The sequence below is a fragment of the Plectropomus leopardus genome, chromosome 12 (assembly GCF_026936395.1).
Source record: "Plectropomus leopardus strain MGB_pleo_1.0 chromosome 12, ASM2693639v1, whole genome shotgun sequence".
Taxonomy (NCBI): Eukaryota; Metazoa; Chordata; class Actinopteri; order Perciformes; family Serranidae; genus Plectropomus; species Plectropomus leopardus.
Window position 1 is genome coordinate 19,498,643 of NC_142187.1, and position 14,816 is coordinate 19,513,458.

General features: G+C 38.3%; 2 protein-coding genes across 22 annotated transcripts in view; both read right to left on the bottom strand.

The window, feature by feature from the left end:
• Positions 1-3,183: 3,183 nt before the first annotated feature.
• LOC121951354 (ras-related protein Rap-2b-like) lies at positions 3,184-6,849 on the bottom strand. Its single transcript, XM_088085412.1, has one exon. The coding sequence runs from the start codon at positions 6,430-6,432 to the stop codon at positions 5,884-5,886; it is 549 nt and encodes a 182-aa protein (XP_087941538.1). The 5' UTR covers positions 6,433-6,849; the 3' UTR covers positions 3,184-5,883.
• A 2,801-nt stretch (positions 6,850-9,650) lies between these two features.
• mbnl1 (muscleblind-like splicing regulator 1) overlaps positions 9,651-14,816 on the bottom strand; it is a 51,721-nt gene continuing 46,555 nt past the window's right edge. For 14 of the 21 annotated variants that reach the window (XM_042497011.2, XM_042497007.2, XM_042497005.2 and 11 more), the window contains 4 exons: positions 14,508-14,596; positions 14,084-14,128; positions 13,342-13,413; positions 9,651-13,154 (listed from right to left, as the gene is read on the bottom strand). In XM_042497011.2, the coding sequence (XP_042352945.1) occupies positions 13,357-13,413; positions 14,084-14,128; positions 14,508-14,596 (191 nt within the window). In that variant the 3' untranslated portion in view covers positions 9,651-13,154; positions 13,342-13,356. The remainder of the gene's footprint in view (positions 13,155-13,341; positions 13,414-14,083; positions 14,129-14,507; positions 14,597-14,816) is intronic. The other 7 variants (XM_042497019.2, XM_042497016.2, XM_042497020.2 and 4 more) reach the window with 3 other exon arrangements.

Below are 14,816 nucleotides of genomic sequence, written 5' to 3' on the forward strand. Positions count from 1 at the left end.
GGCTCTTCTTTCACGGAGTCCGCATGTTCTTTCTACTGGCTCCAGAAAGGGCTACACATATTTCCATGTCAGCCATAGTTTTCCTGTTGACACAGAGGAGTTTTAGCTTTGCAGCCTCCCTCTAAAAGCAACTAAAACAGATGCGTTGTATTTTGCAAGCAAATCAAGTGTTTTTTAGATGTAAAGTCTTGATCTGAAAAATAAATGCAACAGAGTAAAAACTACAATATTTCCCTCTGAAATGTACTGAAGATTAAAGCTGCAAAAAATGTAAATACACAACTAAAGTGCAAGTACCTCAAAACTCTAAGTACAATACTAGGAAAAAAAATACTTTTCACTGACCCACAATGAAAGTGTAGACCTGCTTTTCCAAATTCTTGCCATTTAGTAATATTTTACAGCTGTGAAGCAAACACTTTTACATGGAAGTATCTAAGATAAGCCGCTTAGCAACGAGCCAAATCAGTTTGACACACCTATCTTCCTTTGTGCTTTCTGTTCCTGCTTCCATCTTAAAAAATGAAAATCATCTACACGTGAGTGTTAACATAATTGTTTTCACATTTCCGACCACCTGGATGTTATGCTTCAATCACTATATGTTCTTATTCTGTGTGTGCACCAGAGATTTCATTCATTTTAGAGGTAATCCAATTTTCCAAGCAAATAAAAAGAAATGGTGGCTTCTACTCATTCATCAAAAATAATTAACGCTCTGAAACCCAAGCAAATTGGCTTGATTTCTTTGAAAAACATGGGAAGAAGGCAATTAGAAACTTAATAAGAAATGGAAATTAGTTGTGTGTGTACATTTATATATATATATATATATATATGTGTGTGTGTGTGTGTGTGTGTGTGTAACATAATTAACATACGTTAAAATATTTAATCATTAATCATAAGAGTTATAAATATAATTTTCTGGACATTTTGACATTTTCCAGTGGTTTTTGATAATATCTTATTATATCTGTCAATTATATCGCTTATGAAAGCATTATGAGATATGAATTCCTGCAAAGTTCTTAAGAGTTTTAGACAATCATCAATAGTTGTAGCTACTGCAGATAGTTATTATGAAACAAAGTAAGCATTGCTAGACTCATTGAAGCAACCCTTTCTTCACATCTGACCTGAATAGAATAAGCATGTCCTTGGATTTAATTTGGTAATCTGACCTTGAATCTCTGTGGTTAGAGGGACGGTGGAGGCACGCAGCTCATTGGCCGGTCTGAGGAGCAGCTAACCAAATACCAGTCTACAGTATGTATGGCTGATTGAACTGGGCTGCAGTCAGAGAAAAGCCCTCTATGTCCTCCGCTCCACAGCCTAGAAAACATGCGGCAGGTAGAGGGGAAACAGCTCTCCCCAGCAAAACACACTTACTGGAAACCCTACCCACTACCCAAACAACTGGACTGAGGAGTTTCTTATTCACGTGGGCCACCATCACTTACTTAATCATACAAGCAAGGTGCTGAAGGCTGGTCACCCTCATACCAACAGTAAACATTTACAAACATGCAAGCCTTTTTTAGTTTTTGTAAACAAGTGTCAAATATGGCATTAATGCAGCATCTATTACCACATTATATCTAAATACCAAGAAAAGCCAATCGCCAAAATAAATGTTGGCATTGTTTGTTTCTGCAAAAAAAAAAAAAGTTAAATCTGTAGATTTCATATGTAGTGCATAAATTTAAACATTACTTTGTTACATGTTTAAATCTTATGCTGTAGTCAGTCAATGCATTTATGATCTTATGTTCTGACAGCACTGTTGATCACATGTGGTTAGGTTTAGGCATAAAAGTTTGGGCCTAAAATACCTGGTTTTACCGCTGTAAACATGGCTGGAAATGTCTCAACTTCTTGATGAAAGATACTCGGTCTTATTGCCACAAACACAGCTGGAAATGTCCTAACGTCTTGTTAAAAAAATACTCGCTTTTACCACCACAAGCACAGCTGAAAATGTCTCAACGTCTCATTAAAGAAATACCCACTTTTATCGCCACAAACACGCCTGGAAATGTCCGGTTGTCTTGTTAAAAACATGCTTTTGCTGTGCGTTGGTTTAATACAGTCTGTGTCTGTGTCTAAATATAAAACATAAAAATGTGACGCATTCGTTTGCATAAACGTACAATGCCAACATTTTATTCTGGTGACTGGGCTGGAAAAGCAACATCTTGTTTGTCGCAGTGAAAGGTCTGCAACTAATGATGTTTACTTTTGAAATAAACAGTTTTTTGTTTTTTCAATGAATTGATTTGTGTAAGAAGAATTCCAAAAGCACTGAAAAGTATGCATCCGTGCCACAAGCCCAGGTTGACATCTTAAGACTACTTATTTTAAGTTAAACCGAAAGATATTCAACAGAGAAAAGCAGCAACACTGGTGAGGCTGGAACTAGAAAATGTTTGGAGTTTTTCCATCATATATTACTTAAAAAAAGAGTACTTAGAGTACTAATTAATCATGCAGTGTGACCTTGAATTTGTGCAGAAAACTGTTTTCTTGCTAGCCTCCATGCAAAATGGAGAACATATTGATTTATTATTTGATTTATTTTTAATTTGAAGCTTCATTTTACAACAGCAAAAACATCAACTCATGCAGTATAATACGAGTCTCATTTATCCAGACGTACCCTCAGTACTTCTTAAACACATGCATGTTAGCTTTAAGCCCTTAGTACTGGCGTCTAGCTTTGAAGAGAGCATAAATACTTTCAGTTCAATTTTAAAATACTAAAGTATTAGTGGAAATGCATGTGTTATAGAGGTAATGGGCATACGACTGGATAAATGAGACTCGTATTATACTGCATAAGTTGTGTTAGAGTTTGTAAGCTGATGTTTTCATGAAGTTTTTCTGTTGGTAAACATGTTCCCCAATCAATCATTCAATAAATTAATGTTTTCTGTAGAGGCATGCAAGAAAAAAAGTTTTCTTCACGAATTCAACTCCATATGACTTACTGATATACAAACGATCAAAAAGTACTCCTTTACACTACTAATCAATTGTCAATAAATTGTCTTATCTCTTGACTAATCTGTTAGTGGACTACCTTTTTGAGCATTTAGATTGTTCAAAGGGACAATCACATTCAAAGTACCCCAAAATGTAGACACTTTATGTTATCAGCGGAGACAAGCACAGCACACAGCGTTACGTAAAATGCGTTTTGTATTACAAGTCTTTCAAACTGACAGATGGATGGCAGCAGATTTTGTCCAAAGGGAGAATTACAATTACGGTAAGTCAAAAAATGTCACAAAAAATTCTAAATACAGACAAACATGGCTTGCCATTCACTGAATCAAAATCCTAGTAGGTTAAAGTTACTCTGTTGTTCTTGTTGGACTAGTACCTCGAGAGACGGCCTGAATCGGACCCTGAAACAGCAGGACTGATACAAGCTCAGCTTCCTGACAGGAAAACAGAAAGAGGCTCTTCTCACTTTGACACCAAATGAAACTATAATGTTCACCGAAAACTGCTAAAAAGTTCTGATTGCCATCAAGACGCACTGCAGAGGAAGTAGGGCTCATCAGTTGGCACAGTCACAGGAGTTTTCTTAGGAAGGCACTTGACATGGGGGGTCGTGGCGTTCCCCATGCAGCGACAGCAATGCACTAAGGTCCTTGTTTGTGCACACTGAGGAGGGACATCGTCAGCTAAGTGCAAGTTCCATGATAAATCCACTTTCACCAGACCGGAGAGGGGAAAAAAAAATATATATATATATAACAGAACTCCACCACAGTCCACAAATACAGTATCTGAGTGGGTGGGGGTCTCACCTTTTGGACCACACTTGACCCTTTGGGAAAATAAATTGGGGAGATCTGATTTAGGTAACCTGTGCAAGGCTTGAGCGGTGACTGATACGTTTATGAGCGATTTTAAGCGCCTCCTGCCCTTACATTTCAGCACAAAAAGACCCCAGAAGTGACCAATCCAAGCTCTGCCTGGATTCAGCATAAGCCCACCATCACCTCCCCAAGACAGATGGACCCACCCCAGAAGACACACTGAAAAATCTGACAAGTTGATCTTAAAAAAAAAAAAATCTAGGAAACCTATTGCCTTGAAAAGGGTAAGAAAATAAGACGATTAATCTTAAATTATGTTTAGTTTTTTATCTCATGTTAAGTTTACTTATGATTGTATTGTATTAACTTAATTTGGTAAAGTTGTTGCAACTTAAAAATCACAAATTAAATTATTTTGTTCTTTCTTAGTGTTCACAACTTATAATGTAACAGCCTAACTTTTAATGTAAATAAAGTTAATCTGACTTAATTTGGTCATCACAAAGAGGACTTTGCTAATGTAAAGTTTGGATATCTGCAAGTTCTGTTTTGTTAAAATGTTTAAAAATACACAAACGCCACTGACTAGTTTGCAACCAGCAGAATACAGACATAAGGCACAGTAAACTTGGTTAACGGAAGTTGCTGACACTTAGAAAGATTGAGTTAATTTCACTTGTCTTTTGAAGTTGCAACAACTTCACAAAATTCAGTAAATGCAACTAAATTTTAAGTTGACTTAACTATAAGATATAAAGTAAGCATACATTAAGACTAATTCAGTGCCCCAGGGACAATGTTTTTCTTCAGGGCCAACCCGGAAGCTAACGTCACCCTGGTCCCCTCGTCAAAAAGCCAATGGTATTTTGGATCGATGCAGAAAATAAGCTGTGTGGTAACCAAACCTTTGTGATACTTACATGCATTGTTCAGCAGGATAATCATAACAAATGAACACCACTTTCAGGCTTTTTTAGCCTAAATGTAATTGCCAGAAATTAAAAGCTAATGCTAGGCTAAAACTGACTACGCTACAGTTGCACGGCTCGGCGTGACGACATTCTGTAGTCTCATTTAGCCACACGTTGGCAACCTTTTTACGATACTTAAAAGCTTCAAAGTTTGCAAGTGGAGTATTTACTGACATACTTTATGTCAGAACAAAATGTGAAAGCTTGTGTGAACCACAGACTGTATTTAAGGTTTCTAACCAAAAACCCATTTAGCTTGAGACAAGGGAACCAGAGGTGCTGAAATGCTAATGGATTGCTGAGTTTTGGGACTCATAACCGAGTTCTCTATAGCAGTAGTTCCCAACTGGCGGGTCGTGGGTCCACTCTGAATGGACTGCAAGTGACTCGTTAAAGCGCCAATTTTATAAATAACACACTTTATTTTGATAAAACTGATTTTCTGGCACTACGCTTTTATTTTGAAGTGCTGTTTCTGTTCATTCTTGCAATACATTTTATTGATTTGTGGTCTAAGCCTCCATGTTGGTTATATTTTATGAAATAAAATTAAATTATTTAATATTATCTAATGCACGGACCTTGATCTAATGACTAAGGAGAAATCTGGACCCCATGGCTGGACCAGTTGGGAACAACTCTCTGTAGTTTCTTTCCTTTTTCAATGCAATCAGTTTGTTATATATATATATATATATATATATATATATATATATATATATATTTTTTTTAATTTTATTTTATTTTTTTTAAGTAAAACCAACTTGTTAAATCTACAGAGTAACAGTACAACAAATTAAACTACAAAAAAATAACCAGAAAAGAGGTGTCTCTTAGGTTTCACAATAAGACATTCCCATTGAGGCACATTTTCAGAGATGTGTCATATACAAAGCTATAAAAAAAAATCCCAAAACATTCAAGTACTTCGTCATGTAAACACTTTTCCAGACTATAATACATCATCGATTGTTGTCGTGGTCGATTTGTGTGCAACAATAAGACAACAGTGTGAGGAGAGAGATTTGCAGAAAGCTTGCAGGACATGTCAGAAGCTCAGCCTGGATGTTTCTGTACGGTTTTTAGAGCAGGACACATGAGCAGCACTGGTCGCCACCACTGGGAACAGTTGAGTAGTTCATCTGTCTGACTATTTCTGCAAACAGTTCGTCGACTGATCCTTTATTTTTGGCTGAAGTTTCCATAAACGGGCAGCTCCAGTCCTGGGCCAGCGCCTTGCCTTCCCCGGAGGACACCTCTCTCTCCCCCTCCAGGTCCACCTTGTTTCCCACCAGGATCATGGGCACCCTCTCGTACCTCTTCACCCGGATGATCTGGTCTCTCATCGGCTTGATGTCCTGGAAGCTCTGCTGGTTCACCAGGCTGTAAACCAAAATAAAGCCCTGCCCGTTTTTGATGTACAGGTCTCGCATGGAGGCGAACTGCTCGGTCCCCGCCGTGTCCAGGATCTCCAGCACCGACGGAGAGGAGTCCACCTCGATCTCCTTCCTGTAGAAATCCTCTATCGTGGGGTCGTACTTCTCGATGAAGGAGCCCGTCACGAACTGGACCGTCAGCGCGGATTTCCCGACTCCACCCGACCCCAAAACAACCACTTTGTACTCCCTCATGACTGGGGGGGTGAAGAAAAAAATAGGCAGACACCTCCTTTTTTTTTTCTCCGCGACGGAGCTGCTCTCTCTCCCACCCGCTGACCAGCCCCGATGTTTTCAACCCGAGCAGGCTGGGAAGGCTGTCCTCTGGCTCGGATAGGAGTCAAATCCCACGCCGGCAGATCCTCCGAGCCTGCTGTGTGACCGGATCCGAGGAGAGTGTCCGCTCCTGGACATTAGCGTGGAAAATTAAAGCACATTTTGATCGCACTGTATTGTGCAACGTTGCTGGGAAGCGTGATCGCTTCTCCCCTCTTGCATGGCGTTTCCTGCCCACATCCTCAGCGCGTCAAAAGCCGAGGCTCAGTTCCGTTTTCTTAAAGGAGCCGCCACCCTGAAACCTCCGCGCAGCCGTCAGATGACCAGACTGACACTGCAGCCGCGTGCACGTCTGTCTGCATGACCTCTGCCCTCACCAGTGATGAAACAAGCGCTCAGATCTTTTACTTAACACTTTAAAATTACTTTTAAATAATATTATGAAAAGGAATTGCAATAGCATAGTTTGGTGAGGAATCAGCTGTGTCCATAATTACTGCAGTTAAGTTTTCAACACTTCCTTTTAAATGTGGAAAAAAAGATTATTGGACCAATTTAATATTTACTTGTAATCAGCTTAAAATGGTATATTCACTTCAAAATTCTTTTTAATTAATGTGATTTTTTTTTAAATTATGAGAAATAGACTTAAATGTGGACATTAAATGCTGGATTACCATAATTATGAACACAAGTTTTTAAATTGATAACCCATATAAATTAATTTGTTCTATCTTAAGTTTTAAATAGTAGGCATGGTGTCCACAGGTATCAGAAACTTAAATTTGATGCTTCTGAAAGACCCTTTCAAGGTAATTTTTAACCGAATTTAATACTGATTTTTGGACAAATCATATTTTTTCTATTCAAACATTGCAGGTAAGTACAAAGGTCTCGTGCAGATACGGTTGTTATTAGCGTGAGATAGGTTAATGTGCATTTTGCCAACAGGTAAGTGCAAGTTTAAAGTGAAAACACAGTATTAGGTTCAGTGGTAGGTTTAAAAATGAAATGTGGACTTACATGCAGTTTGTTGTTCTGACAAAAATAGAGTAAAATGGATAAATAAAAGTAGATTAAATATTTGTAGCTGTGGCTGTTTGGGCTGTGTGTGTGTGTGTCTGTGATGTTGTGTTTCTGTCCTGCAGCTCTGCCCAGGTGTGCTGCGTCACCTAACGAGATGAACTGATAATTAAGGTGGTCTGAGGAGCAGCAGCTCATTAAGAGCTCCTGTTCTAACAGCAGAGGAAAGAGGCTCCTGGTGTTGGGACTGCTCGTCTTACTGCCTCTCTGCCTGGACTTTTTATTGCCTTTTCTTGCATGCTTTTGTTTAGAAATCCCATTGATTTCAATGTTTTAAAGGTGTTTTATTTGATTATTTTGGGTGGAGTGTTGTTTGTCTCAGAGGGCCAAGGGTGAACAATGACCTCACAAATTCATATTTAAGGCCTTATTTTTATACATTTAAGACTTATTCAGACTTTTTGAGGAGCTGCAGACACAGTGCTACTGAGTCTATATTTATGTTTATAACATCTACAGGTGAAAGTGTCTTACACGTTATGAAGATGAAAAAGTAAATAAAACCACTGATGTCATCAACATGTTCATATACAGAACAATGAGAGGCATGTTGCGAGCTCATGCGGACCACATCTAACCTTTTTATTTTCACTTATGACCCAGATAATTTATGCATCATCGTTAAAATAGCCCTGAGAGCACCACTAATTTAACCTTGCACATCTGTCACACATCAGTCTCTGTGGAGCTGCTCCAGTATCGCTGACATCGCATCCTCAAGGAGACGACAATTGTTCAAGACGTTGAAGTTCAGATACAATGTTGAATGAGCAGTCATGCTTATCCCCTTATATTATGCATTAGGTCAAATATAATGGGATATAAACATTTGCATGATAGTAGATAGTTGTCATGTTTTTCAGCAACAAGGCACCAATGTTTGTGAGTGAAATATTAAAGGAACAGTTCACCCAAAATTCAAAAAATCATATTTTTTCCTTAAACTTGTAGTGCTATTTATCAGTTTAGATTGTTTTGGTGTGAGTTGAGGGTGTTGAAGATATCGGCCGTAGAGATATCTGCCTTCAATACCTGTCTCCTACTGCCTCCCTAAATCTGAGCTGCCATATCCTCTACTGTCTACCTCTCTTTGTTTTTGTACTCTGTTTTTTGTTTTTGTTCTTTTGTTTCATGTAAGCATCTTTCAGTATTTAGTATTCTTTATTTTGTATTTGTTTTGTTTTTTGCATTTCATTTAAAGCGTCTTTGAGCACTATATATATCCTATCTATTATTATTATTTATTCTCTTAAATTTAGTGGAACTAGATGGTATTTGGCTTGTGGTGCTTATAGTGCCCTAATTAATTAATTAATTAATTAATACATGATTACATTTGAAAAACTCAAAAGCAATGTCTCTTTCCAGAAATCATGACACAGTTACTCAAGTAATCCACTTGTTGCGAACAGTTTCATGGAGGAAATATTTTCTTTATACCAAATTACATCTGCCAATATCTCTGCGCAGAAGGAAGTGTGCCTCTACAGCTCGCTCACCTAGCACCACTAAGCTAAATAGTGTTAAATGTTAACATCTTACGCAGTCACAAGCACGAGCCTCTTGTCCATGAGTACATGCACGCTCTCTTCTGCCCAGTGATACAGTTGGCAGATGTAGTTTGGAATAAAAAAAGTAGTTCCTATGAAACTGCTCACAACAAGGTCAGCTGATTATCTTGAGTAACCCGGTCATGACTTCTTAAAAGAGACATTGCTGTTGACTTTTTCAAATGTATTGTTTGACGCTTTGAGCACCACAGACCAAGCACCAATAAGTTCCATTATATTCAAAGAAAACAGATATATATCTATGGCTAATATCTCCAACACTCAGCAATTCACACCACAACAATCTAGATTAATAAATAGTACTACAGGTAAGTGGAAACATATGTTTTTGAATTTGGGGTGAACTGTCCCTTTAAGTTGAATGCGACTATCTGAACTTTGAAATGTCCCTGTATTAACTTGGTTCACACACACACACACACACACACACACACACACACACACACACACACAGTACACACAGAGTCAGTGACCACACACCTGTTGCATGAGCAAATCAAATATTGTTTTATTCAGATTTCAGATTCAGATTCAGAGTCAATTATGGCAACAATAAAATGTGCATAAACAAATCTGAAGACAGAATAGTACATTATTGTGTGGCAACTGTTAGCAAATACATAACTGGTGGTTGCACTTACAAGTAAAAAGCAGTCAAAAGCGTTACATTGTGCCCCCAGCAGGGAAGAGAAACCATGGGGCCAGCCGGGAGACCGACTGAGCATCTGGTTTGGAGAAAATGGTGCTTTGGTTCTGTAGCAACTAAACACAGCAGCCTCAAGTCAGAAACACGTTGACCATTTTGACTGTTACATTCATTTAAAAGACTAATTTGCCAAATACGCATTTGGTGTGGTGAGCCTTCACCTGCTGAGTGCACGGCTATGATAGCACGAACAACTTCCCGTGAGTCAGTGTCGACTGTAATTATATGGCTATGAGAAAGTATCTGGGGTGGATGAGTGCTAATATTTGATCATTCTGTAAATAACATGTTTGCTTGGAAAACATCTTTTATCACACAAGAGTAAGATGACTTGTTTTTGAAGTATTATTTCTCCCCGCTGTGGATGTTATCTACTGTAAAAAACATATCACTGTGTATTCTGTAATCTGAATGTGTTATCTTTCTTTACATAACTACGCTGTTTATTTTGTTTACATGTTTGTACTTTTACATGCAGTCAAATCAAACTATAATAGAATACAAATTTTGAACGTTTTATGTACCATGGGAGCAGCAATACTGCGTGACCAAGTCTAACAAATGATATATGGATATTATTGGATATGTCATCCCACAGGAGGGGTGGAGTTAGCATGACACGGGGATATCTATTCCCCTACGACATTCCCTGGCAATACTAGCCACTGATAAAATAAGACAAAAAGCGCATAGCTTTCTCTGAATGCATTGGCCAAGAAACTAGTGCCCTTCTTTGCAAGCAATTTTTTTAGCTGGTCTTCTAATTTAAGAATTTAAATTAATCTAACAAAATTCCTTATAATTATAGATCTTTTTTTATTCAAAATAATATCTCAATATGATACACATTTTTTTCTCTGTTCATTTGACTATATACAGAAGTGCAAAAAGTCAACCTTCGTCCCTTAGGTTAGAACTCATCATCTGCAGCATTTCGGACCTCTCCAGTCTGGAAAAGTCTTTCTCGCTCCTAATCTCACTATCCACCAAACATCCAAAGACCCGTCAATCTCACTACTCGTTTTGGCCTGACATTCAGGGCAAACTTAAGAAATATTCAAACAAAAGTACATATCTTGTTTTGAAATGGATACAGTAGAAAATAATTTTTACTCTAAAACATGGACAATCTATATCTCAATACAATATATTTTCAAACATGATCTTGACATGTTACAAGGAAAATTTAAGTTGGTTAAAACATTAGTTTTTCTTTTTTGTCTGCTCAGAGATGCTGTGCTGGCAGCAAATTAATTGATCTCATTCCTTGTATCAAAAAGTCTTTCATCAACAAAATTAACTGATAATGTAACATCATCTGAAAAAAGACATCCAGCTATATGAATGAAGTGAATATTTAAAACTGACTCAACACATTATCATTTATATGGTTTGAAAAAGTTATGAATGTCATATTACCTCAAAATCTACAACGGCTATATCAATGTTGTCAAGTAATATATAGTAAGGCAAAAAAAAGAAAGATCTACAACTACATACCTCAAATAGATTCAAATCCTTAAGTAGTACATAACACAGAAGTTCAATGAAATTTAAGAGAGTAATTGTTACTTTTACATAGAGAGAAAGAACAAAAAAAAGATCATAAGCGGCATGTGAGAGAACTATAAAACATCATTGGTGTTCTTTACCTGCATGGTGATTGAAAGTACATTTGATTGGGCTGGGGCCCATTAATTGTATTCTAAGGCTTCTTTAGGTACATTACAATCGGTAAAGACACACTACACACCTCTGTGAATACACAAAAAGGATGTGATCTTAAAACTGACAGATGAATGAAAGATGCTAGACGTATTTCATTAAATAAGCCTTGTGGGAGATGCTTCTGTAACCCTTTGTGAAGATGATTGAGAGGATAACTGTGCTTTGGTTTCTGTAGTCAGATCTACAAGTGAGTGAGAACCTTTGTTTGGAAATACGAACACACAATGTGTTGAGTTTCCTCAAAAGCGAAAGTTCACTTAGGATTAAATTAAAACAGGGTGATCAGACAAACAATCATTCAAGTGCACATGTGGTTTTAAATGACCTAATAGACCTTTGGGTCTGTTGTTTTGAATTCCCATCAGTACATGGCTCAACAGTGCTTCGCGGAGACAGTTTTAGAGTCGCTCCTCTTTAAAAGAGAAGAAGGTAACGCAATGTCATTGAAGCTACACCCTCTACTTCACCAGGCTTTAGAGTCGATGGACTTGAGCAACAACTTAATCCCAACAAAAGAAAACAATGCTAGTCTATTAAAAGAGGTATGACAAACGTTAGAAAAACCCTCCATGATTTGAAAAGAAAAAACATCAAAATTAAAATCACAAATTTGGCGAGAAACCCACTTCTAAATCTGATTAATTAGAGAAATGAAAAGTAGAAAAAAAAAACAAAAACCCAAACAAAAACACTCACAATGGAGATTCTGAAACCAAAACAATACAAAAAAAGAGCCATACAAAACTTTTACCTTCGGTAAACAAATAACACTGCTGAGATAACACTCTGGTTTTAGCTGTATGGCCTCGATGGCACATGACAAGGTCAGAAAAAGCTAGCCTGGCTGTGCTTTCAAGGTACACAGGTATGTTGGTTTACCCAGAACATTCATATGTCCAAGACCCTCATTTTCAACATCTAGTTTCACTAGTCGCCGTAAAAAAACACAATACTGTACATGCCTAATTCTTTTGGCGCATAAAATTCCTGTTAAAATCATTGTGCCTTTCAGATTTCAATTCAAATTCAAGGTGCATGTTTGCATTACACTTGTAAACTATGAAATATGGCTATCAATTAAAAACAAAATAAAGCAGAACAAAAAAAAAGAAAAAAGAAAAGGAAAGACAGATCTTGGTCTACTAACGTACCAGCACTGGATGTTGCTTTTATGCAACCACGCTCTTGACCTTCTGTGCGTACGGTAATGATATTAATTAGAACAAATTGAGCGCTATGATTTAGTCAGACACAGAGGTGTAATGTGAGTGTTTCCCGCTGAGGGAGAAACAAACTGACCCCGGCACCAAGATACCCTCTTCTCGCGGCTGGACGTTGAATTTGACAACAAATCCCTCTTGATGTTGATATGTGGGGAGATGGCACAGATCATGTGTTGCACCCTTGATGTTTACACGTGTGATGAGACCATCGTCGTGGACCGGCTAAGAGATGGCAGACCCTCCTTGTCCCATTGCTTGACATTCTGAAGGTTATGTACATAAAGGCTGAACTCTTTTGGCTTGGACGGTGCCAGCACACATTCATTTGATCTGCAAGACATGAAGGATTTCACTTGAATTACAAAAAAAAACAACCCATAAAAGGTCTGTGAGTTTAAACAGACAGAAAGTTGTATTCTCTGCACGCAAAATCAAGTAAACCTGAGCTAAAATGATTCACCCAAAATAAACAAACGTAATGAGAAGAGGGAATGTGAGGATTGAAATAGGAACTCACTGTTCTTGAGAGGAACTACATTTGAGTCAAGTACTTGTGACTACTCAGATGATCTGCAGATATTATTGGAATCTGGGGGTAGAAAACAGACAGGAATTAAATGAAGCATCCCGAAGCGCAAAACACTCACAGCGGACGTTGGCTGGCAACACAAACACAGATCGACACATTTTAATCACATTATCACGATAAAAACAAGTTCATTACATTAGAAAATAGGCAAAACAGAAAAAGCAATTTGGCTACAGTTTCAGTTGCGACATGTCAATAAGAATCATCTTCTGGGCAGCGGGGAGGGGAGGAGGAGGGCTGAGGGGAAGGGAGAGATGAGGGGGGCAGAGGGAAACTGTCAGTGAGGTGGCTCCCCCATGCAAATCTAAGTCCTCCATGTTGTTGACCTGCACACCTCAGCAAAATGCAGAAAACTGGTCCTGGATCAGTAACATGATGACTCATCCTACACGTCTTTTCACTGGTTTTATGAGATTGCGCAATGTAACTAACTGCTAACAAAATGCCTTCAACAGAACTGAAAGCAGAAGGTTGCAAATCTTTTAATAATGAATATGTCCAGCTTTTAAACATGAAGAACATGGTAAAGCTTTGCTTTACAAGCTGGAAGCAGCAGCGAAAAAAAGAGAGAAAAAAAAAAAAGCCAAGCACCAAAGGGCACAGATAGCGACTTTTGCACAAGCTGTGCGAATGGCTTTAAAAATTTAGAAAAAAACTACCTCATACATACCAATTGCATGTATTCGTTGGTAGTCAACTTTGATAAGGAAGAGTCCTCAAAATGGGAAAGGACAAAAATCGAGGTTACAATGAGGACAAACATTAAATGCAACACAGTATGGGTTTTTTTTTTTTGCACAAAAACAGATCTGAGAAATGTGTAAATATTTAAGTCAGAGTTAGATCTTGTCATAGCATGATATGTGTACACATGTTGGACTCTAGTGTAGGCCAACAAGAGGGAGTACCGCCTTTCACCCGACCCACCCCTCACTGTGAGACACAAGCATCCCCAGATCGTCCATGTGCATTAAAAGACAGAGATGAGACAGAAAGAGAGATACAGAGAGAGATAAAATAGAGAGAGACGAGAAAAGAGAGAGAGAGAGAGAGAATGAGAGAGAGAGAGAAACTAAGGCGGTAGAGGTGCAAACCTGATTGGTGGAGGCAGTTGCGAAGGGGCTTGTGGCAGATGTGGTGGCTGCAGACACAGTGGCTGGAGTACCACCGTGCATCATGGGAACTTTTTTGGAGGGAAAATCATGTAAGCAAAAATATACGGAGGAGCAGTGTAGCCACATACACACCAGGCAAATGAGGGAAGGAGACAGAGAGAGAGAGAGAGGTGGGGGAGGGGTCAGAGAGGGATTCGATTTAACTGGTTCCCTTTCTTCCCTCTGCCAACACTGATAACAAATCTTGTGATCTGAGACCTTGATGTGACACAGTGTAGCTGTGGCAGC